This window comes from Watersipora subatra, chromosome 3 (genome assembly GCF_963576615.1).
Source record: "Watersipora subatra chromosome 3, tzWatSuba1.1, whole genome shotgun sequence".
NCBI lineage: Eukaryota > Metazoa > Bryozoa > Gymnolaemata > Cheilostomatida > Watersiporidae > Watersipora > Watersipora subatra.
In genome coordinates this window covers 23,426,916-23,453,241 of record NC_088710.1, presented here as the reverse complement: position 1 = coordinate 23,453,241, position 26,326 = coordinate 23,426,916, and the positions used below count along the sequence as shown (strand labels likewise).

General features: G+C 32.4%; 1 protein-coding gene across 1 annotated transcript in view; it reads left to right on the top strand.

Moving 5' to 3' along the window:
• The window catches only part of LOC137390442 (leucine-rich repeat protein lrrA-like), a 65,743-nt gene extending 40,202 nt beyond the window's left edge, over positions 1-25,541 (top strand). The window contains exons 10-13 of the mRNA XM_068076775.1: positions 6,189-6,326; positions 13,702-13,890; positions 16,864-17,046; positions 25,373-25,541. Coding sequence (XP_067932876.1) covers positions 6,189-6,326; positions 13,702-13,890; positions 16,864-17,046; positions 25,373-25,541 — 679 coding nt within the window. The remainder of the gene's footprint in view (positions 1-6,188; positions 6,327-13,701; positions 13,891-16,863; positions 17,047-25,372) is intronic.
• The last annotated feature ends 785 nt before the right edge of the window (positions 25,542-26,326 follow it).

Below are 26,326 nucleotides of genomic sequence, written 5' to 3'. Positions count from 1 at the left end.
TATAGCCTAATAAACATCCACACAGCTGAGCAATCTTTTGGCTTTAGTCAGGACGTAATCACAAAGTGCGGTATTTTTCAATTACAGCGATATGATTTGTTGCAGCCAATCACGAACAAAAGAACAAAGAGAGAAACAAGAATGCGGTGTAATATTTCTATTTACTTGCATTGCGAAAGTAATTTGAGCAGTCGATGCAAAAAGTTATTTGTCTCTCTCTTGATCCTGACGATATGATGTATCGGTTGTATTGCATAAAATAAACTCTGTGGCTTATTGGTGTTCAGCCTGTTCTCCATAATCTGCAGCAAGCGAGTCCTTTTTTAGTACGACTAGCTAAGCTACATCGATAGTGATAGAAGATAGAGACGTCTCATCGAGATAATTGAATCACTAACGGTAATTAAAGACGCATTTATTTGCTCTAGACTTGTACCGGTGCAGCAGTTCATTCAACAGTAGAAGAGAGACTTCATTATCACAGAGAAAGCTGTGCTACTAACAGTAATTACCATCATTATTAACATACATTGAGAAACATGAACTGTTTTGTTATTAGATGCACGGTGTGTCAGTATGTGAATATATATACATGTATATCTTTTTTCATAAATACAAACAAATGAATACATCAATATTTAAATTTTCTTTACATAATATTTATATTTGCATAATAAAATTACCAATAATCTATGCAACACCAAAGAATCTGAATCGGATTATTTTTCAATAAGAATCGGTATATCGAATCGGTATTTGAATCGGCTGGTGAAATTAGAATCGGGGCATCTCTACAAGTGACTCACTTGTGAAATTTCATGCCCTTTCCTTTGTAAGTCCATTCTTGCAGTTTTTGCTGTTCATGGAATAGCAATAGCACTGTGCACCTACATGTACACCTTTCTGTCTCCTACATAAATTAGCAGTAGCAATCTCAGTAGGCTGTTCATTTGATTTAGCAGTGTATTCGTGATCTTTCATAGCTGCTAAATCTTAAACTAGATTTATTTCTCACATTGAACACAATGAAATTTACTCAAACGCTAACTTAACATGGCGTCGATCGGATTTCCGTACTCGCGAATGACCTTTGCCATTTCACGGCTTTTGAGTTCAATGTCGGCAATATTAGTCAATGCAAGGTCAAAAACTAGTCCCATGAACTAACAGGACAGACGGAGGTCGAAATATTTCGATGTCAGTCATGTGGAGAGGGCAACTCCAATCGAAATAATTTGATGTCACTCTTAAAAGTGTTAATAAATATTTAGTATTTAGTGCCTCATAGAGTGATTAAGTTTTAGTCATTAACTATTAGTCTACCAAGTTTTATTGAGACTAATTACTAGCTGCATTAGTAGCTGTATTTCTTATTGTAAGAATTCATTTTTTGCAAATTAGACAATCGCTTTTGTTTTTGTTTTTTTTGTTTAAATTTACCAAGAACTTTCTTGATATCATGGAGGGCAGACAACTTCTGTAAAAAATTAGGTTCAGTGATAAACTGTCAAAGTAGAAATATTTTATTTATATGTTTTCTCTGTAAAGATTTTTGTCTTTTTCTAATGCAATGTTGAAACTTACTGAATTATCAAGTAAACTGTACTGTTATTCTTGTTGCATGGAATGTTGTCATAACTTAAACCATAACTGTCAGGTACAACTTTTATCATATTTTCTATTGAAACCAGACACGCTGATTTCGATTTTGTACACAAAATAAATATTGGTCCACTAACCTTCAAAGTCATGAAGACTTTTCTAAAATGCTTCAATATCCGTCTCGAAAACTACACGATCGGCATAATAAGCTCTGCCCATAAATATTTGACGTAGCCTAGCTTTTTAGGAACAAAAGTTAGAGATGTTTAGTCCGATTTAGAATGATAGAGATGGGTGTCTTAAAACCCATTATTATCTAAATTCTGCCTATAAAATAATTTCAGTCATTTTTTTGAAAGGTAGATAAGCTATTTAAAATTAAAGCAAACACATAATTTTAAGAATGTTTTATATGATTGATAATGCATGATACTATGTTATTTGAATGAGAAAACAAAATTTTAGCAGATATTTCTACTAGTTTAGCATGTTCAAAGTTGAAAATATATTTTGGTGCATTTACCTTGGGACATCACTTATTCTCAATTCAGCCGTTTCCGGTAACTTAATCCTTAGTGAGATGACGTCAATTGCATTTGAATTATTTTGTTTAGTCACAATCAGTTAGTTACAATGAGTAGCGTCTTTTTGCTAGTAGCAAATCTGACACTAGAAATCGTGGCATAACTTCTTTTAGAGTGACTGTATCTGTCTCAAGATTTAGCAAAATTGTGGCTGACTAAGGCAAAGCGTGCGAATTTAAATTTTCACGGACTACCTGCTAGTGCGGTCGTGTGCATTAGGCACTTCCATGAGAGCCATCTTTATTCTGAAAATTTGGGACAACCACAAGATTAAGGGTAAAAAAGAGAGAAGTTCCCTTCCCTAATGGTGCTTTACCATACAGCAAGAGGGCATCATCGAACAGGAAAACCTCAACTGTAAGTAGTTTATAAATAATTGTAAATAAATATGAATAATTAATATAGTAGCTTTATAATATAAATTAATAAATATAATAATTAAAAATATTTAGTTCTGTACATGCGTACAATGCAATGATTTAATATGACTGGGTGACAATGAGACTCACAGGCTGAGTTTCATACGCTTGATTTTAACCGGATTCACTTGAATTGACTTGGCTAACTTAGTAAAAGTTAGTCAGGGAATATAAATCTTTGTTTGATCTGGATTGTCAAAAATGCCCTAATTGTTCGTAAAATACATGACTAATATAATCATAAAATTTTGGAATGCATTACTATTTTCATATTTATGCTACCATTACTAATATAGGCTCTAAAGATCGCTTGAAATGATTAGCCTATACTTATAACCAGGTATAACTATTTAACTATGTGTAGTGTTAGTGTGTGTGTTGGTGATGATTGTAGATAGCGGTTGTGGTGATATTGTTTGTGGTAGTCGTGGTGACACTGTAGGTAATGGTTTAGAAGCAATTCAAACATATTAACTTTAGTGGTATTTATTTGTATTTTCTGATAGGATGTATGGCATTGGACCAAAAATCGGGCCAAAAATCTGACTAGAGCATGTGTGCGCAAAGATCAAAAAGAGTTGCTCCCTTGGATAAAGAAAATAAAGAACCATGTGTGGTATTCTGCGATTCAATGTAAAGGTGATGCTGAGCTATTGGTTGAGATGGTACTTAGCATAAGATACCATGTTGCTAATATTCATATGAGCTTTCCAGGACACGAAAGTTCTACCACTGCTCTCATGAACCAATTGATCCGTGAGGGATGAAAAAATATTTATTTGCACCCAATGTTGGCATGAAAGCTGTATGTTGAATCTAATTATATATTCAGAAATAACAAAGCACAAGAAAATGTGTAATATAATTTTTATATATCACTTACATGTAATATGCTAGAATATGTAGTCATTTATTGCATAATACTAAACAGAGATTGTACAAATGGTAAATATTCTGCTGCTGGTTGACATTTGAACAAACAGAAACTTTGCAGATTTATGATATATTGAAAAATAATAACGAATAATTTGATATGTTTACAGAGAAATGGAAGATAAGGTGAAATTGTTAATTTCAGTAAGTGCAGGGCACAAAGTCTGAAGCTGGGCAAGCGAGACTGCTAAACACATGCATCTGTTGAACCATGCTCAACACACTGGTGCTTTAGAAAACCTCCACAGCCTCATATAAAATTATGCACCAAAGCGAATAGACTTTGATCCCCAAGGATATTTTACGAGAATCAAACTAGCAGTGAAAGATCACGACACAAATGTGGGAAGAGAAGTTCTAACTGTTAAGCGGTATCTACAATAAAATTAGATATGGATTATATTACTTTTCAGCAGAGATACAACTTTTACAGTTTAAACAACATCAAGATAAATTTAGGAAGAAATTATATTAACACAATTGATAACTGGCATTAAATTTTAATTATTATAAATTATTTACTAAAGATAGCGATGGGAAACTGAAGATTACAGTATATTACTCTAAAGAAGCTAAAGGCTTTTGCCCAAGAAATGTATATGCTGGGAAGACGTTTGAATTTCGAATAGAGCTTTTAAAGATTATCTGTGAGAAATCAAAGGGATCAACTCCAAAATTACCTGCAGTAATTCATACCTAAACTGCAATGTATTAAAAGAACATTTTTGCGTCAAAATTTTGGTTCAATTAGTCACTGTCACATAGTCTGCAGAACAATGCGTGAACATACAGGCACCAAGCAGTCTTAAAATACTCAAATACTGTACTGTGCGACATTCTGAAATACATGTACATGTAAGTATGATGATGGTGTAACACACACAAAATTTCAACCAGTTTGTTATATGTTTAATTGCTCTATATGTAGATAATAGTTATATTGCGAATAAATATAAATATATGAATGGCAGAACAGAGCAGCTCCACTTTCAAAATATCTTACAAAACCAAATAGTAGAGCAGCAATAGAAATGCACAGGTCAAAATTCACATGAGAGTTGTACCCAATCCTTAGTTTTATATGAGGTATCGTTTTGATAAAATTAATATAACAAGCTATTCATATTATAGATATTATGCTGTTCTTTGTATAACACGATTTAGATTTATGTAACATAAGCTGTTAAAAGTGGTGTTTTATGTCATGACGCAATTAAAATGATTGAAATATATTTAATCATCAAACTATACATTATGTTTGTATTATTTTATTAAAATCACTTATTCGCTGTACAAGACATGAACATCAGCTAAGTAAAGGTGCTGTCAGATTCAGTTAGCATATTTCTAAAAACTATATTTTTCTCAATTCACAACTGAACTTACATTAATTTTTTTTATTCATAATAAAAAGCTTCACTTCATCTGCATCAATCTGATCACCATCTTCTGATTCTAAATTTTTGAAGCCTGCATAACTCCCATTTAGATCAGGCAACATTATGTAGGGAAGAACACATGAAGTAATAACTTTTCGGTTTTTTCTTCCAACGTACCCGTAGATGAGAGAGGAGTAGTTGTTTTAACAGTGAGTCGTTTAACCTTCGTAATGTGAACGTAATAAAAAGAAGGATAGCAATAAATTATAGTTGAAATTTTGAATGATGATCATAAAATATGTTCTATATGTGCACTTGTTTCCGGTTTGACGCAATTGCGGGGGAAGAGTGGTCTTCTTCGCAGATAAAAATGAATCGACTCAAACGCTATGCTTTGCATGATTGGATGATTGATTGAGAATCAGTGTTCCTAGTGGCGAGTACATTCACACACATTTTTGCAATGGCGTATTTATCCGATTTTTTGCAAAATATGCAGTTGAAAAAAGTCTCTGTACTCAGTTATATCTGAATGCACAAGCATTTTTTGTTGTTAAAATATTATTCTGAGTATGATATTTATCTGTTGCAAGAAATAATTTATATTTTGTTAAATGTTGTAAGTTTCACAAAACAAATAGAGTAATAGTTGGTCTTCATCAGTAAACTTTGTTCAGTTTCCCTTTAAAATTGCTCGTAGCTTTTTACACAATGTTTAATAGGCTGCACGCCAAGAAAAATGAGCTCAAAAAAGCGTAGTTTAATCACAAGCTAGCGTTGTTTTCCGAGCTCATTTTTAAATACGTAGTATTAAACAGCTTATCTTCTGTTTAAAACAAAGATTGAAATTTATTTGAAGGCTGAATTTAGATAATATTAGGTTTTAAGACACTCATCTCTATCATTCTAAATCGGACTAAACATCCCTAACTTCCGTTCCTAAAAAGCTAGGCTACGTCAAATATTTATGGGCAGAGCTTGTTATGCCGATTGTGTTGTTTTCAACACCGGTGTTAAAACGCTGTAGAAACCTCTTCATTACTCTGAAAGTTAGTGGACAAATTTTTATTTGGAGTACAAAATCAGAATCAGAGTGTTTGATTTACCTAGAAAATGGAATAAAGGTTTTACGTGACAGTTTTGGTTTCGTGACAGTTTTGGTTTAAGAAAGAAAAGTTTTTGTTCAGACTATTAGAGGAACCAAGACAATTTAATGTTAATGTTAATGATATAAACAAGAGAAACATTTGTTTAATATAATTCGTTTGCAGCTTGGGCTCTCTGAAATCGCTGAAAAAGTTGAATCTCTTTGGTAATCCTTTTGAAGTGCTTCCTGAATCTATCACTTCATTGAGTTCACTAGAAGAGCTGGACCTGTCAAGGTGCAAGATAAGCCAACTCCCAGAAAGGTAAATATACACATAGTTTGTATGACCGCCTTCTATGAACAACTTTTACTACTTATTGATGAGCAGCCATGATAAAGTTGCTGGTGATTAAATATTGAATATTATAAGTGGTTACTTTGCCCTAAAACTGTGTTAAAATAGAATTAAAGTTTAGTAATTATCAACAAGTTTTATGAAGATTTATTATTTTTCTCATGAGCACCTTTCTTAATCTAACGCATTATATTATTACTATTATTAACCTAAAGTATTATTATTGTTATTGCTGTATTATTCACATAACTTAAACCTTAAGTAGTCTGAACCAATTTTAATCTGCACTGGGTTGTCATCAAAATCACTGTTAGTGGTTAAAGATGGACTTCTCTAAACTCATCAAACTGTAACTCGTAGCCACAAAAAAGCGCAAAATTTTATTTTGATGATTTAATTATTTGTTAGTTAATAATATTAAATATGTTAATGCTCACTATAAAACCTTCTGATAGCAGCAGATCAAAATATGTTTACTTTCCTACAGCAGTGATCCAACCTTTTTCTAAATTTCTGACAGCAATATTTAAAGTTCTTCCAAACCTATCCCACAGCTGAGTTCTTTATACATACTAAAATAGAGTGGACCAACATAAAATAAATATACAATTATCTTAAACATTTTCATAGAGGAGCTAAGCAATAATTGCTTGTATTGTATTGACATATATATAATATGAAATACAAATACAAATACCTTCATATGTAGAAGATATTTATTTTCGACTGACCTGAATAAACAAAAACTTCATTCTCAAAAACAGCTGTCTGTCAGCAAGAAGGCATTTAGCTCGAAAGTAAATTATATCACACTACGCTTATGTTACATGTATTTATCCAATGATTTTCAAAAGATGGCCGGATGGAATTTAAACGTGGTTCTTCAACTTTTCAAATGTTTTTTCGTTCATTTCTCGGTTCAAGAAACGATTTAAGCTACTTTACTCTGTAGATATTATCTGTGAAATCATATAAAACAAAATTTTTATTTCACTCTAAACTAATGATGTGCAGTAGCCTCTGTAAGCATTGCAGTCAATGCATAGTATGTTGGAGTGCATCACATAATCTCATGTTATCTTATCATCTCATGAAGTAAATGCACCATACAGTTTCACTAATCTTTGCTTTTTAATACCATCTATATTTAGTCATGCAGCCATAATAAAGTATGAATCATTTTTATTATATATGTTGAATGTAAATAGGATCTTGGTCAGCACAGAGTATGATTTCAATTGTAGTTCACTTAAAACTACTGTTTTTGTGATAAGTCAGACCATAGAAATGTTGAAGCCCAGTTCTTAACTAAAGTTTCAGCAGCCATATTTAATAATGACTCTACTTGTATACTGCTAGATCACTGAATACTCTTGTCTCATCATTTGAATTTGACCAATAAATCATATTAAACTGGTATATACATGTTATTTTACGTACAAAATTCATTTAAAATTTACTGTTTAACCCTTAAGATGTATCACAGTATTCAAAATTAAAATAATAATGTAAAAACTGCCAGAAAGACATAGTATGAACAACCGACGAATCATGTATAAGCTCTAGTAGTTCAGATGTTGCTTAGCTTATGCTAGAGTATATTATAAGATGCCTATCCATCATCTTAATCAGTTAGATACTTATTTACTTCTACATATCCATGCATTTTCTTAAATAATACTGTTAACTGTTAGTGTTGCTGTTAACACTAACTGATTAACCTAACTGTTATTAGTGTTGTTGTTCCTTTTTTAATTACGTGACTAGCTGGAATACATCTTAAGACTTTGTTGAAGGTCCGTTGGACTTCAGGTTCAACAACTGCCAGCTGGTTTTTTGGGTGTGGTTGTAATTTCTCAACTGGATAAGTACCATTTAGTTAGCTTTGTATGAGTGTTCTCCACCTTTTGTTGATGTTGTGTTTTTTGATCTGTAGAAATGTTTCTATGTGCAAAGCAAACATTAGCTGCAAAACATGGTAAGATGTAGTGGCCTCTTTTGTTACTTGTAATATAACTGCAGATACCATACCAGTCTATCCGGTGTTTCAAGCCTACCACCATCTTTGCCACATTTTCTGTGATGAAGTCCTTAATGATCCGATTTGCCCTATCCTAACTGTTTTCTTGTATTGTGTAAACATCCATGTTTTTTATTCCCACTTGAAAATTTTGACCGATGGTATTTCGATTTTTGATCTCTCGAGGCTTGGGGTTGCACAGAAAGACATTGTAGGTTCTTACTCATTATGGCTGTTCTGACCTACATCAATCTTTTGCCTAAGAGACCGGGAAGCCATGCTTTCAAGGTAGTCAATTCCTTTTAAAGTGAGTGAGCACAAAGTTGTCCCAGCCTGTAATCCTTCCTTCTAGTTGAGCCTAGTTTTTAACTTCTAGCCAACGCAGCGGGAACAGATTTTTTCGACACGGCCAATCCTTCATGTTCCGACCAGTTTGTTAGCTCAAACTGTTCCAACAGGGCTCGCTTTAGAGAAAGTTTATGTCAGCCAACATAGTTCATTTTTTTATTTTTAGCTGCTACCTTATCTAGTAAGACATGCGTTCAAAGTTTTGATGTTGACATGGTTTGGCGCTGTGGTAGCGTTAGTATTAATGACAGCATGTTTAACTGATTTTGACAGTTTTTGTTTCCGACTGTGCTATTTTACATAGCACTAAAATCTAGATCTAAACTTGAGAGATACTCACGCTCATTTGAATCCATCATTACAGAATGTCTGATACTAAAGTGCATTTAATTTTAGGGATCGCTTAGCCCACCTGATACAATAGAAATATTTTCTTCCGAGTTTGCTTATGTTGTGCTTTATTTATACATTCGTTTTTATTTATGGCCATTTGCTAGCTATTTTGAAAACCATTTTTTTCAATGTGACCACATTAAAAAAAATCGCCCACATGAGTTTTTTTTCTGGTGAATCCTTCTCCAGTCTTTTACCGTTCTGCTGTGTTACACTATGACACGCTCACTCTTTATATCTATCAGTTTAGCAAGCTTTGGATTATGTGGCACAAGCTTTTCAACTGATTCATGCTGAAGTGAATCAGCTTAGAAGCCTGCTTGTTTAGACTAATTAGTCAAAGAGTTTTCCCTCTTCAGCTTGTTTATTGTTGGAGTTGTGTAACTCTCAACCTTTCCTTTTTGAAGGCTTTCTCACTTTACGCTTATGGGTTCGGTGTAAAGTCAATAAGATTTTAAATTTCGAATTTGAACGAAAACATATATTTGAGTACTTTACACTGTGCATATAGCAACAAAATGCCAAATGCTGACATATATAGCTAAAAATAAAACGTTTTTATATAAAAGACTATGATGGCATGAAATGCGTCAAAACATAAACTTTGCTAAATACAGCTAAGTACATGTATATGCAATGAGCACCATAGCCTAATAATACGTACTATCTTTCAGACACTTTGAATCACAAATGAATCTTAATAGCAGACTCACAATGAGATGGTTAATTTTAGGCATGGCTCATAGGAATGTGAAATATCAATGACGGTAAATATAAGTAAAACGGCAAAAATTGCATGGATTGTGTATATGATACTGTTTGAGATTGTTCTGTCACATGGTTATAAAAATATAATCATTGCTAAATAAAAGCTTGAATGGCAATGATTATTAGGCCTGTCCCATTCATTGCAACACAAATTTTTCATTCAAAACGAATCGTTTTTTTCTCTGATAGATTCTGGTATCTTACATCTTTTTAGCTATGTTGAGCCGACAGCTGGTATCCGTAGAGAGTCACTGATTGGGTGCGGTATTATTGCTGCTATGTTTTCATCTTTATAAGCAAGTTTCTGTTTAGCAGCCCTCCATATCAAAATTCGATCGCAATGAACCCTCACCATATAGTTTAATTCCTTCCAGTGCTGGTACCCCTATACTGGTGCACTATACAAAGATAAAAGTAATAAGTGCACCAGCTAACTTGACACCAAGACCCCTTGTATTCGAATGACACAATAATAGGTATGGCATAACGAATGACGTGACGTAACCACGTGGTAATAAACACAGAGACAGCAATCAATCAGACAGCAATATTTGTACACAGAAATGAGTAATAATATTACATGTACTATACAAGGGTAAATGATATAGGCTTATAAAATAATACATGCACGCATAGGTTACTATATATACTTAGACTACACCTCCCCCTGATCTCCAAGAGCAATTAAAACCAGCTACATAAAAGTCTGGAGGTTTCATAGCCCTAGCTGGTCTAGTGGCATTATTAGCTGCAGTTGAATAATTGTTGTGACTGTCTTTAGCAACAGGTGGAGTTTCAACGTTTACTAAACCCTCAGTTGACTCGTTAGTATTAGTATTAGCTATGTCTAACTCAAAGTCAAAAGTAGCTGGCTGTCTATCAACTCTAACAAAATCTTATGTCTCCTATATGGCGAGTCATGTCATCCACTTTAACCGCTGTGTTGGAGACCAAGGAAGTTACCTTGCCAGTTTTCCACACTGATGTGCACTTGGCATTACCTGGTTTTACATATACCTGGTCGCCCACTTTGTAAGGGTTGCAACTAATATCCCGTTTAGCCGATATTTTGGTAGTTTCTTGTTTCTGAGGATAGTAACTAAACAATCTCCTAAATGGCCCAACACCATCGGCATTTGGAGAATTGTTGTACCAATATAGCATGTCATTGACAGTACCACCGGAGCGGGCAAGCATGTGCCTAATAGTATGATGATTGCATTATATCACTATATTGTCAGACGTTCTATAAGCACAGCTGTAGATATGATTTACATCCCATTTGTCACAAAGAGGCTTGAATGATCTATAGCAAGGTCCATTATCTGACAATATTTTCACTGGAGGTCCGTGTTCACAAAATTTGCGGCCTAACTGTTCTATGACAGTGGGAGAAGTTTCGTTTCTTAACTTTCTCCGAATCGCAAACCTGCTTGGTTTATAGTCAATAACAGCCAAGTACGGGATTTCCCGGTAGTGTGTTATGTCAGTTGCTAAACGACCCAATTAGCTGGTGCGGGATCAACTCGTTTGCACGCATGACAGTGCTTCACTACTTCTTCAATGTCTTTATTTTTTACAGTAGGCCCTCACACTTCTGGGGCTAGATACCATGTACGATCAACAGGGTATGATCTTCATGTAGATCATGCAGTTTCACTTTTATACTGTCAGAAGTTGTTACATTGACAGCACATACTCGTTTCTCCAACCGTTTGCGGGGAACTCTAGTCAGTTCATCAGTTTTATTGTCTTCAGACTTTATGAGAGTTATTGGTAAGACCAACGAGTACTCACTGATTAGATCATTTAGTAAATTGATACGTCGTAAGAAGCAACAGCTAATTACTATTGCCATGAAATACTAAAAAATAATGACCCCAGAAAGCTTTGAAATTTAATAAATAATCATTGTTGATGAAACCAAGGTAAAACCCAAAAAATTACTGAGGTTTTAAACTCTAATTCCAAAGATATAACTGATGACAAACAAATAGCTACATCATTTAACACTTTTTTTACAGAAATATGAACCAGACTTGTGTAAGCTTTTTCTAATACAAATATAAAGCATCAATTGTCAGGGATAAATACATTCCAAGATTAATTTTGTAGACGTTCATGAGTGTATTGTTCAGAGCATTATTGCGAATCTAAATGAACACAAAGCAGAAGGCATGGATGGAATTTCTGTCAAATTAGTCAAAGTTTGTTCACATGAGGTATCAAAATATATGGCCTAGGTATTCAACATGAGCATAAAACAATGTGTTTTCCCAAAAAAATGAAATGTGCTAAAGTTTTACCCATGTTTAAAACCGGAGGGAATAAGCTGTTATCTAACAACTACTAGCTGTGTTACCCGGAGTTGTCAGGGTAATAAAAAAAGTATTTGAAAAGAAAATTGATTTGTATTTAATATATAAAAACATTTGCAACTCTAACTTTTAAAATACTTAACATGAGAAAAGGGCTTTGTGTAATTGAAACAACTTAAGAGAGAAAATAAAAAACAACTGTAAAAGTTTTCGAACTTTTTCAAACAGGTTTAGTTTTCAAACTTCATATCATGAGGAAAAGGTTTTCAAACCACTGTATATTTAAAAGTTCATAACTTTTTGCAACGAATAGCCTTTAATGACTTACAGTTGAACCTATATTCTAGCAGCACTGTTCTAGCGTTGCTAACCAAGTTCTTCGAGATCTGAAACAATTTTTCCCAACAAAATAAAATCATGTAGATTTTAAGCCGTTCCAAGATCAGAAAAACTTGGGTAAATTTGAAGTATACTTCGGTGAAGTATTTTTTTAAACATTTTATACCATAAGCTGTACTATATACTGCATAATATAATCAGAAACGGGTATATATAGATTGTGTTAAATTTTAATAAAATGTTTTATGTTTTGATGATGGAAAAAGAAAGCAAAAGTAAACATTTTGTATGTTTGGCTTTTAAAACATCCAAAGCGTTAAAGGTTAAAATACAATACTAAAAATTATAAAAATAGATAATGAAACAACAAAAAAGGCAACAGAGAATTACATCAAAAATCAAAGCAAAAAGAAAATATAAACAGCAAAGGCCTGTTTGCTTTACATCTTTAAATGGTACTCATTCTCCAAAACAATTTACGGTAACTCAACTGGAACCGTTGTCCCCTAGCAAATTTATTTGGTAGATGAGGCGTCGTTCCACATAGTTTCTCCATTTTCATAAATAATTTATGACACGTAAAATGCTAATCCTTTTCCAAATTTTCCCTTAGATTTTCTTATTGCAATGCGCATGCTCCAGTTTAGTCGATAACTGAATTTATTTTCAAGCTCCAAAGCAAACAAATTTCAAAATCTTTGGTGGAAAACCAAAGGCTAAAATAATTAGTGTGCATGCCGTATATTTTATATGAAAACGTATCTGATCACTATGATGTTCTAGCTCAGTGGTTGAGCATCTGGATAAAACACCCGTTGATGCGAAAATTGTCGTGAGTCAAAATCCATCAGAATGCACAATATCAAGATTTTAAGATCTATAGCCGGAAAATCGGCAGATGTACGATACGCGACAACACACGGACATACTTCGAGAAATATATATATAAAAATATATATTTCTATTTTTTCTCTCTATCGATTTCCATTCGATGTTTTGTTGGTTAGTTCTGTTGGCTGTACAATCAATCTTTTTGGGTACACTATCACAATTATCAGCTCTATATTGAACAACTGTTTTTTGCTTTGGGTTGGCATGGATGATCAGTTGAAACAGATTTCTATCATTAAAATTTAATCATGTTTTCCTATTTTAGTTTTATACAACTTCAGAAGCTAAAGGTTATGAGGATCACTGGCTATTTCGAGCTTTCGAAGATTTCAAGCGACACGTTTGGTAACTTCAAATTGCATGGCCTTCAAACTTTTCCTGAGGTGGTGACCAAACTGACTTCATTAGAAGAACTTGATTTGTCCAGCAACGGGATCAATGAACTCCCTGACAGGTGACAAATAACAGCTGCTCTCTAGTGCCATAGTAGTTGTTTTCTTGTATCAATGTAATGATTTCTATTTAAGTTCAAATGTTTAAAAGGCATTTATATAAAAGACATTACATTTCACACAGTTCAGATTCACAAAAATTGTTTACTGGTTTGTTATGAAGGTATTTGCCATGTTTAATACTGTTTCTTATTGGTGGTAACTAGAATAAGGCAATAAATTTAAACTTGATGTTTAGAGTTAAATTTAGTTTAAAGTAAGAATAAAATATCATATCCTTGTTTATGTAGAGAAAATCTAGTAAAACTGCATTTAATTTTGCTATTTAATTTATAGCCTGAAACATAATTAATGCCATTTCCTTACACACTTCAACTTGTCACTACACTGTTTAGAGTGATGTGATAGTTTGTAGAAGTCTGGTGTCAAGTTGTGTGAATTTCAATTTCTTGTATAAATGAACTTATATATTGTAATTATGTTTTCTATTATTGTGGAGTTTGTCTTTTTGCGCTCTGCTGGGTATCTGAATCGATTTGTTTTTTCAAAATTAGCCTGAAATAACAAAAAAGATTTTTGTGTTGGTTTTCAGCCCTGTATAAATTTGAAATACATAAACCTTGCTTTAAACTTTCCCTTTTAATTTTACTTCTCTGAACTGCTATAAGTTTTAAATCTTTTCAAAATCAGAAATGAAAAGATGATGGTCATCAAAACTGTTCATGTTTAATTATTATGTTCCTGAAAGAAAACCTTGTTATAAATGTATGTTTATTGTAAAGAGTTTTTTCTAATAAAGAAAAATTGTGGATTGAGTAGAAACCGTGTAAATTGTCTCATTTAGTGAGCATTCTCTGATACCCGAATTTCATGTTTTATGGTATTTTTGGACGTCTTAGAAGATTTCCAGGTATTTTAGAACATTGCTTAAATAGTAAAATCATTTTAGTTTCCTTGTTGCCAGCTATTTATAGATCGCAAACAAGATGATATTCAGAGATTTTTGATTTTTTTGACTACATGAAAATTAGTTACCGACATTAAAAATGGTTCTCTGTCAATGTCGATGTTCTGAAAACTAAAATAATTTGCATGTTAACTTGCTTTACACGTCTTCAAGAGTCTGACATACCAGAAGTGAGGCAGCAAAACTTTTTATATTTAATGAAAATATTATCGAAGAAAAGATAAAAATAAAAGTGACAAAAGATATTTTCACCTTTTGTTGACCTGTAATAAATCAATGATAAAATTGCCAAAACAATGACTATTGTCAGCTAGAGCTCTTCTAACTTCAAACACTTTCTATCATATATTACTTATACTATATGTAATTACTTCATGATTCTCCATTGAATAACGATAAGGAATCAAAATACTATTACACAACTTTTTGACGTTTTCTTTGTTTTTTTTAAAGAAACTTGAAAAAAATCCTTGTGTTATTCTATAGGTAAATATTATTTGTTGTAAATGCATAGAAATCAATGTGTTTAATTTACTTTACAGTGATGGTCAACAGTAAAAATTGCAAGCAATCAGGTTAAGGCATATTTTGTTTGAGTAAAATGGATAATCATCTTATCATTTTATGAAGTAAATGCCCCAACACAGTTTTACTAATGTTAACTTTTTATTATCACATACATTTTTAAATGTAGTTAATCTAATTCCAGCCGTATTTTATATTGTTGACTTTAAAATGGATATCAAGCTCAATATTTTTATACCTATTACATACCAACATAAACTTACATATACTACATACATTAAGGAGAAAATTATGAATCTTATCAATAAGTTTGGTCAAATAAGTAGCACCGCTTTGTCCTGTATATGTGGATGACTGTTTCCAGAATTTATCTAACCATAAACAATGCAAACATATAACATAGAAGATTCACCAAAATAATTTTTCTTTCCAGTGATCATCAGGTGAAAAGTACCAAACAGTTATATTCACAATGGTCCACATGCATTGACAACAACTTTTATGTTACATCAAACCTATTTTTTCATTATTGAATGAAGGTTCAGATTTGATAAAATGATTTGAATATTACTTTAGCATGAGTTCATTAAGAAGCTGTCGTTAAATATATCATTATCAATATAGTTTACATAATTTATATAATTTACAACATAATTTATCATTCACAAAGAATTATCTTTGAGCAATCTATTTACATAAATTATAACATAGTCTCTGGCAATTAATCTTTGTAGCTTTTTAGATTCATTTCTAGAAAAACTTCTTTTGCATTAGTTTATTGAATGAACAATAAAAGGCATAAATGCAATTCCCGCGAAATTAGTGAAAGATCGTTTGCATGAGCTATCAAAATATTTGGCTTACATATCCAACATAAACATAAAACAATGTGTTTTCCCACAACAAGTGAAATGTGCTAAAGTTTTACCCATATTTAATAATGGAGACCAAAAGCTGTTATCTAATAACTATCGACCTGTTTCTATTCTGCCGATTTTTCGCAAGTTTTTGAGCATCTCATTAACCAACAAATGCATAATTACATTATTAAAAACTAAATATTACCAAAACTCAAATTGAATTTCAGAAAGGGAAATGAACTCACAAAGCATTGATAGAGTTTACAATTGATGCTCTTGCTGCTTTAAACAATATTCCTATTGTTTCAGTTGTACTCATTGACTTCTAAGAGGCTTTTGATAACATAGATCTTTTATTAAATAATTAAGTTTTTCTTTCATTCCTTTACACTTAATCCGTCCGAAGTTAAAGCATAACATAAAGTGTAAACATTTGAATATAGCAGTAATTTCTGTAGTTAGTGGAGCAGCTAGCTATCCTTAAAGTGATAGAACATGGTCAACTAGGTATTATGCAATTCTGAGCTCCAAATTAAACTCCTGGTTTTGGCTTTGGGCTGGAATGAAGGATCAGTTGAATCAGATTTTTGTCAATTAAACTCCCTTATATCATGTCATTTTAGTTTTATACAACTTCAAAAGCTAAAGGTTCTGGGGATCACTGGCTGTTCCCAGCTCTCGGACGACATGTTTTCATATAGCTTCTTATTTCATGGCCTTCAAACTTTTCCTGAGGTGGTGACCAAACTGACTTCATTAGAAGAACTTGATTTGTCTGGCAACCGGATCAAGGAACTCCCTGACAGGTGACAAATAACGGCTGCTCTATGGTGTCGTGGTAGCTGTTTCCTTGTATCAATGTGATGATGTATATTTAAGTTGAAAGGTTTACAAGACATTTATATAAAATACATTACACTTCACACAGTTCAGATTCACAACAATTCTTTACTGGTTTGTTATGAAGGCTTTTGCCATGTTTTAATACTGTTTCTTATTGGTGGTAATTAAACTAAGCCATTAAATTTTAACTCTTCAATTTTACGACAAATTTCTCTGGCAAGATCAAAACATGATTTGGTTGTTTTTGTGTAATTGAAATACAGTTTGCCAGTTATTTTTTTAAATTTCTAAATTTTACTACGTAACTTTTATAAATTTGATGTTTCAAAGTTTTTTAACTGGTTTTTAACCAGATAAAATTAAGGTTTAATTCAGTAAAATAATTTATTCCTTAAGAGAAGTCCAAATGGTTTCATGTGTTGTTTCTGAAGGTAACATTACTATTTGTTATCAAAGTCTAGTTGGTAGTGTAAAGTAAGAATAAAATATCATATCCTTGTTTATGAAAAGTAAATCTACTCTAAATGCATTTAATTTTGCAAATAAATTTATAGCCTGAAACATAATTAATGACATTTCCGTACACAGTTCAACTTGTCACTGTACTGTTTAGAGTGAGCGATAGTTTGTAAAAGTCGGGTATCAAGTTGTGTGAATTTCAATTTCATCTGTCATTGAACTTATATATTGTATTTATGTTTTCTATTATTGGAGACTTGGACTTTTTGTACTCTGCTGGGTATCTGAATTGATGTGTGTTTCAAAACTTCTTTTGTGTTAGTTTGCAGCCCTTTATAAATTTGAATTACATAAACGTTGCTACAAATGTGCCCTTTTAATTGCAATTCCCTGAACTGCTAAAAGTGTCCAAGTTTGCGATTCTTTTAAATCTCTTTTAAAATCAGAAATGACAAGATCTTGTTCATTAAAACTGTTCATGTTTAATTATTATGATCCTGAAAAAAAAACTTGTAATAAAGGTAAGTTTATTGTGAGGAGTTTTGTCTAATAAATAAAAGTTGTGGATCGAATAGAAACCGTGTAAATTGTCTCATTTATGAAGCATGGTATCTTTTGACGTCTCAGAAGATTTCCAGGTATTTTAGAAAATTGCTTAAATAGTAAAATAATTTTAGTTTCCTTGTTGCCAGCTATTTATAGATCGCATACAAGATGATATGCAGAGATTGTTGAATTTATCGACTACATGAAAATTAGTTAGCGACATTAAAAATGGTTCTTTGTCAATGTAGATGTTCTGAAAACTAAAATAATTTGCGTAATTTATCTTTCAATTATTATTACTATAATAATAATTGAAAGATAAAATAATTATATAATAATAATCTTTCAATTATTATTATATAAATAAAAAATTATAACATAGTACCTGGTAATTAATCTTTGTAGCTTTTTTGATTCATTTCTAGAAAACCTTCATTTGCATTAGTTTATTGAATGAACAATAAAAGGCATAAATGCAATTCCCTCTAGTGAAAGCTCATTCGCATGAGCTATCAATTTATTTGGCCTACTTATTCAACATAAGTATAAAACAATGTGTTTTCCCACAAAAAATGAAATGCGCTAAAGTTTTGCCCGTATTTGAAAACGGAGGCAATAAGCTGTTATCTAATAACTATAGACAAGTTTCTATTCTGTCAGTGTTTTCACAAGTTTCTGAGCATTTCATTAACCAACAAATGCATATTTACGCTAAGTACATGTAAATATTACAAAAACTCGAATTGGATTTCAGAAAGGAAAAGGAACTCACAAAGCATTAATAGAGTTTACAATTGATGCTCTTGCTGCTTTAAACAATATTCTTTTTGTTTCAGGTGAACTCATTGACTTCTCAAAGTCTTTTGATACAATAGATCTCTCTATTTTAAATAATAAGCTTGAGCAAATAATTTTTTCTTGTTCAAGTTTAGAATTAATTCCAAATTATCTTTCAAATCGTTTTCAAAGTGTTATAATGACACATAAATTAACCTAACCTTTATTAACTAACTGTGCAGTACCACAAGGATCTATCCTTGGACCAACACGGGTTTTGTTATATATAATTGAGCATGTAAAGAGTACTGACAAATTTATAACTATTTTGTTAGCCAATAATACCAAGTTATTTTATACCAATAAAAACTTGAATAAATATAGAGCAATAACTACCAAAGAATTAAATGTGATAAAAATTAGTGTGACTAAAACAAACTAACATTGAATGTTGAGAAGAAAAATTTGATAGTTATTCATGCTGCACAAAATAATTTCCGATTTTAAACAAACATTTCGAACTGGACAAATCATACAAATGACAGATAGTATGAAATATTTGGCCGTTACAATGGATAGTGCCCTAAACTGGTCAAGACACATGGAACTATTGAGAAAACAACTATGACAAAGCTCAGGGCTAATTTACCAGGTCTCATTGAGTTTTACAGAAATGCCTCTTTTACTTTTATATAATACTCTAATTAATAGTAAATTAGTCTAATGCTTGGAATCATGGCGAAATGCTCTGATGAGCTACTTAAACAAAATTTTGGTCATCCAGAATCGATTGCTTAGAATAACGTATCCTGAAAACTCTTATTTTCCAACAACTCATTTGTTAAAAATTTTTCATGTTTTGCCTACACAACAACTATATCAACTAAGAATATGTCTTTTAGCTTTCACACAATTTAAATCTCAACTAATTTGTCAACACATTTCACAACTCATCATTCCGTATTTGTTTTTTTGCTTTATTCAACCACCTCTCCACATCTCAAAATATTTGTAGAAATAGTTATTACACATAACAATCTCTTATATCCTAAGGGACTGCAAGTCTACTAGCTTTAATATTATTCTCAGACATCACTTTTATTTCATGGTTCACATGCTAATTTAATTTAGCTTTACACACGGTTAAAAATTAAAGCAAAATGTTGAAAGCCTTTGATAGTTTAGCAATCGGTAGCAATATCAGACCATGTAAATACCCTATCGCTATGTAAAATGAAAATGTGGCAATTTTCACTGGAAGTCATTCACCCACATCTTGGGCATAAAGCTTAATGGAAATTTCTTAATCATGAATGGATCATAAATGAAATGCATCCATGATATTATTTCAATAGAAATGACAACAAACAAATTGCAGAAATACTGCGAAGAAGTACTAACCATTGCCACAGATGCATTACTAGAGAAATTCACATCAACATCTTCTGCTAAGCAGCAGACATATTCATAAGCACTTACTGTTAGAGAGCAACAGTAGTAATAACAATAGTATTATTACTTTTATCTCCTTACTGCTAACTATGTACAACAATACATAATATTATAGGCACTACAAACATTTTTTCAAATATTTATTCAGATAAAACGTGTTGGTTTGTAGTTCCTAAATAATAATATCATAACAATTTCAAATTTAACTGATAAAAAAAATTTCATTCTGAAGGAATAAAATTTTCACTCACTTGCTTATAAATTTATCCAATCACCGACAACATACAGTAAACTTGTACACTCAGTAGTGACACTGATCTACTGTCACTCACCCAGAGACTAGTGTAGTAGAACTAACTAGTGGCAGTACTAACTAGTAGTAGCACAACTAGTAGTAGCCGTAGACTTTAGCAATAGTAATAAAACAAGTAATACAAGTGACTCACTTGTGAAATGTAATGTCCTTTCCTTTGTAAGTCCATTTCTGCAGTTTTTGCCATTCATGGAATAGCAATAGCACTGTGCACCTACATGTACACCTTTCTGTCTCCTACATAAATTAGCAGTAGCAATCTCAGTAGGCTGTTCATTTGATTTAGCAGTGTATTCGTGATCTTCCATAGCTGCTAAATCTTAAACTAGATTTATTTCTCACATTGAACACAATGAAATTTACTCAAACGCTAACTTAACATGGCGTCGGTCGGATTTCCGTACTCGCGAATGACCTTTGCCATTTCAGGGCTTTTGAGTTCAGTGTTGGCAATATTAGTCAATGCAAGGTCAAGAACTAGTCTCATGAACTAACAGGACCGCGGTCGAATTATTTCGATGTCAGTCATGTGGAGAGGGCAACTCCAATCGAAATAATTTGATGTCACTCTTAAAAGTGTTAATAAATATTTTGTATTTAATGCCTCATAGTGATTAACTTTTAGTCATTAACTATTAGTCTACCAAGTTTTATTGAGACTAATTACTAGCTGCATTAGTAGCTGTATTTCTTATTGTAAGAATTAATTTTTTGCAAATTAGACAATCGCTTTTGTTTTTGTTTTATTTGTTTAAATTTATCAAGAACTTTCTTGATATCATGGAGGGCAAACAACTTCTGTAAAAAATTAGGCTCAGTGATAAACTGTCAAAGTAGAAATATTTTATTCATATGTTTTCTCTGTAAAGATTTTTGTCTTTTTCTAAAGCAATGTTGAAACTTACTGAATTATCAAGTAAACTGTACTGTTATTCTTGTTGCATGGAATGTTGTCATAACTTAAACCATAACTGTCAGGTACAACTTTTATCATATTTTCTATTGAAACCAGACACGCTGATTTCGATTTTGTACACAAAATAAATGTTGGTCCACTAACCTTCAAAGTCATGAAGACTTTTTTAAAACATTTCAATATCCGTCTAGAAAACAACACGATCAGCATAACAAGCACCGCCCATAAATATTTGACGTAGCCTGGCTTTTTAGGAAAGAGAGTTAGAGATGTTTAGTCCAATTTAGAATGATAGAGATGGGTGTCTTAAAACCCATTATTATCTACATTGAGCCTATAAAATAATTTCAGTCCTTTTTTGAAAGGTAGATAAGCTATTTAAAGTTAAAGCCAACACATAATTTTAAGAATGTTTTATATGATTGGTAATGCATGATACTATGTTATTTGAATGAGGAAACAAAATTTTAGCAGATATTTCTACTAATTTAGCATGTTCAAAATATGTTTTGGTGCATTTACCTTGGGACATAACTGATTCTCAATTCAGCCGTTTCCGGTAACTTATTCCTTAGTGAGATAACGTCAACTGCATTTGAATTTTTTTGTTTAGCCACAATCAACTAGTTACAATGAGTAGATGTCTCTGCTAGTTGCAAATCTGACACTAGAAATCATGGCATAACTTCTTTTATAGTGCCTGTGTCTCAGTCGCCAAATTTAGCAAAATTGTGGCTGTCTAAGGCAAAGCGTGCGGATTTAACTTTTTACGGACTACCTGCTAGTGCAGTCGAATGCATTAGGCACTCCCATGAGAGCCATCTTTATTCCAAAAATTTGGGACAACCACAAGATTAATGGTGAAAAAGAGAGAAGTGCCTTTCACTATTGGTGTTTTAACATACAGCAATAGGGCATCATCAAACAGGAAATTCTCAACTGTAAGTAATTTATAAATAATTTTAAATAAATGTGAATAATTAATATTGTAGCTTTATAATATAAATTAATAAATATAATAATTAGAAATATTTAGTACTGTGCATGAGTACAAAGCAATGATTTAATATGACTGGGTGACAATGAGACTCACAGGCTGAGTTTCATACGTTTGATTTTAACCGGATTCACTTGAATTAACTTGGCTAACTGAGTAAAAGTTAGTCAGGGAATATAAATCTTCTGTTCGATCTGGATTGTCAAAAACGCTCTAATTGTTCATAAAATACATGAATAATATAATCATAAAATTTTGGAATGCATTACTATTTTTGTATTCATGCTACCATTACTAATATGGGCTTTAAAGATTGCTTGAAGTGATTAGACTATAGGCTACTTATAATCAGTAATAACTATTTAACTATGTGTAGTGTTAGTGTGTGTTTGTGATGATTGTAGATAGCGGTTATGGTGATATTGTTTGTGGTAGTCGTGGTGACACTGTAGGTAATGGTTTAGAAGCAATTCAAACATATTAACTTTAGTGGTATTTATTTGTAATTTTTTGATAGGATGTATGGCATTGGACCAAAAATCTGACCAAAAATCTAACTAAAGCATGTGTGCGCAAGGATCAAAAAGAGTTCCTTCCATGGATAAAGAAAATAAAGAACCATGTGTGGTATTCTGCAATTCGATGTAAAGGCGATGCTGAGCTATTGGTTGAGATGGTACTTAGCATAAGATACCATGTCGCTAATATTCATAAGAGCTTTCCCGGACACGACAAGTTCATCCACTGCTCTCATGAACCAATTGATCTGTGAGTGATGAAAACATATTTATTTTCACCCAATGTTGGCATGAAAGCTGTATGTTGAATCTAATAATATATTCAGAAATAACAAAGCACAGGCAGGTGTGTAATGTAATATTTTATATATCACTTACAATGCTTTTGGTTTGTGATATAAGAATATGTAGTCATTTATTGCATAAAACTAAACAGAGATTGTACAAATGGGAGATATTCTGCAGCTGGCTGACATTTAAATAAACAGAAACTTTGTAGATTTATGAAATAACTACGAATAATTTGATGTTTACAGAGAAATGAAAAGAAAGGTGAAATGGTTAATACCAGGAAGTGCAGGGCACAAATTCTGAGGCTGGGCAAGCGAGACTGCTAAATACATTGCATCTGTTGAACCATGGTCAACACACTGGTGCTTTAGAAAACCTCCACAGCCTCATATAAAGTTATGCACCAAAGCGAATAGATTTTGATCCCCAAGGATATTTTACGAGAATCAAACTAGCAGTGACAGATCACGACACAAACGTGGGAAGAGAAGTACTGACTGTTAAGCTGTATGTACAATAAAATTATATATGGGTTATACTACTTTTCAGCAGGCATACCATTTTTACAGCTTGAACAACATTAAATATTAAATTTATGCAGGAATTGTATTAACACAATTGATGACTGGCATTAAATTTTAATTATTATAAATTATTTATTAAAGATAGCGATGGGAAACTGAAGATTACAGTATATTGCTCTAATGAAGCTAAAGGCTTTTGCACAAGAAATGTATATGCTAGAAAGACGTTTGAATTTCGAAGAGAGCTTTTAAAGATTATCTGTAAGAAATCTATGGGATCAACTCCAAAAGTACTTTCAGTAGGTCATACCTAAACTGTAATATATTAAAAGCACATTTTTGCGTCAAGATGTTGGTTCAGTTAGTCACTGTCACACAGTCTGTAGAATAATGCATGAACATTTAGGCACCATGCAGTCTTAAATTACCCTAACACTGTACTGTGGGACATTCTGAAATTAGTATGATGATGGTGTAACACGCAACAAATTTCAACCAGTTTGTTATACATTTAATTGCTCTACATGTAGATAATAGTTATATTGTGAATAAATATAAATATATTGAATTGCAGGACAGAGCAGCTCCACTTTCAAAATATCTTACAAAACCAGTTGGTAGAACAGCAATAGCAATGCACAGGTCAAGATTCACATGAGAGTTATACTAATATTACAGTTCAAATTCTTGTGTTCAATCCTTAGTTTTATATGAGGTATCGTTTTGATAAAAATTAATATAACAAGCTATGCGCTATTAATATAAGCTATTCAAATTATAAATATGCTGTTATTTGTGTAACACGATTTAGATTTATGTAACATAAGCTGTTAAATGTGGTGCTTTCATTTCATGACGCAATTCAAATGATTGAAATATAATTATTCATCAAACTATACATTATGATTGTATTATTTTATTAAAATCATTTATTCACTGTACAAGACATGAACATCAGCTAAGTAAAGATGCTGTCAGATTCAGTTAAAATATTTCTAAAAGTTATTTTTGCTCAAGTCACAACTAAACTTACACTAATTTTTTTCATCTATAATAAAAAGCTCCACTTCATCTGCGTCATTCTGATCACCCTTTTCTGAATCTACATTTTTGAAGACTGCATACCTCTCATTTGGATCAGGCAACATTATGTAGAAAACAACGCATGAAGTACCGTATATACTCAATTATAGGACGCACTTTTTTGACCTGAAAATCAGCCTACATTTCACCTGCGTCTTATAATCGCAACATACCACGAGGGGCCATGTGTTTCTATGAAGCAGCACCGATTATCAGGCCACTCCTATACCGTATACCATGTATACGAGAGGGGAATGGACACTCGGTAGACGAAAGACAATCGCTGCGATTTTAACTGCTTTTAACTGCACTTATTGCTCGCAAAAATGTCTTCAGTCAACAAACGTAAGATGATGCACCGATGAGAGAAAAGCGCCGATGATCGAAAAATCCTTCAAGAAATGTTCTATCAGTAACAACCTCGACGGAAAAGAAGACGACATCCTCTGGACAGATCAAGTGAACGACACCAATGAAGACACTGATGACGACAATGAAATCTATGACGATATACTCACCGAGGAACAAGCCAAGAAACTCCTTGAAGCTTCATCTGATGAAGAAGAATTCCACGGCTTTTGAAAATAAACATTTGTCACTTTATTATGTATACACTTACTTGTAAAAATTGCAATGAATTTCATATTTCTATGTCTGAGTGAGGTGATAAATAAATGGAATTATGTTTTTATTTCACGTTTTTGTAGCTTTTTATTATTGAGTCAAACGGACGCATTTATAAGGAAGATTAAGAATGATTGCTCACTTCCAAAATATAGTCACGTGACTGACAAGAAAATAACAACCAGATTCGTTTTCAAAAACTTTATTCATGACAAACAAAAACAACACAAAAAACAGCGCATGTGAAAAGATTTATTGATTCCAATTACGGTACAAAATTGATTGCCGGCAGACTTCAGTTGAATTCACTCCAGCGTTAAAACTTACACTGTAAAAAAAATCTATGCAGTATTCAATCACCTCAGATGGTCATTTTTCAATGCACCTGAAAAACTACACACTCGAAAATTATGCAATGTCCATGCGCTATTCATTCAATAAAAACACACTTCTATTCATCGTTTTATGCGATGTGCAACTAAAAATTAACGCACTGCTGATGGTCATTTTTCAAGGCAATTTCTATTCACACTGTGCATTAATCATAAAACCAAAATATGTACGCACTTAGCGTTTAAAAATTGCAGTTTTTAAACATTGACTGAGTTTTCTATACGAAGACGATTTTCACACGCTGAGTGCATTTAGCATTGCAACCTGGTTTTACACGCTTGGCGCATTATATTTTAGGGTCAAATTTGAACGCAGCAAGTGTTTACAAGTTTAATCACTTTACAAACAGC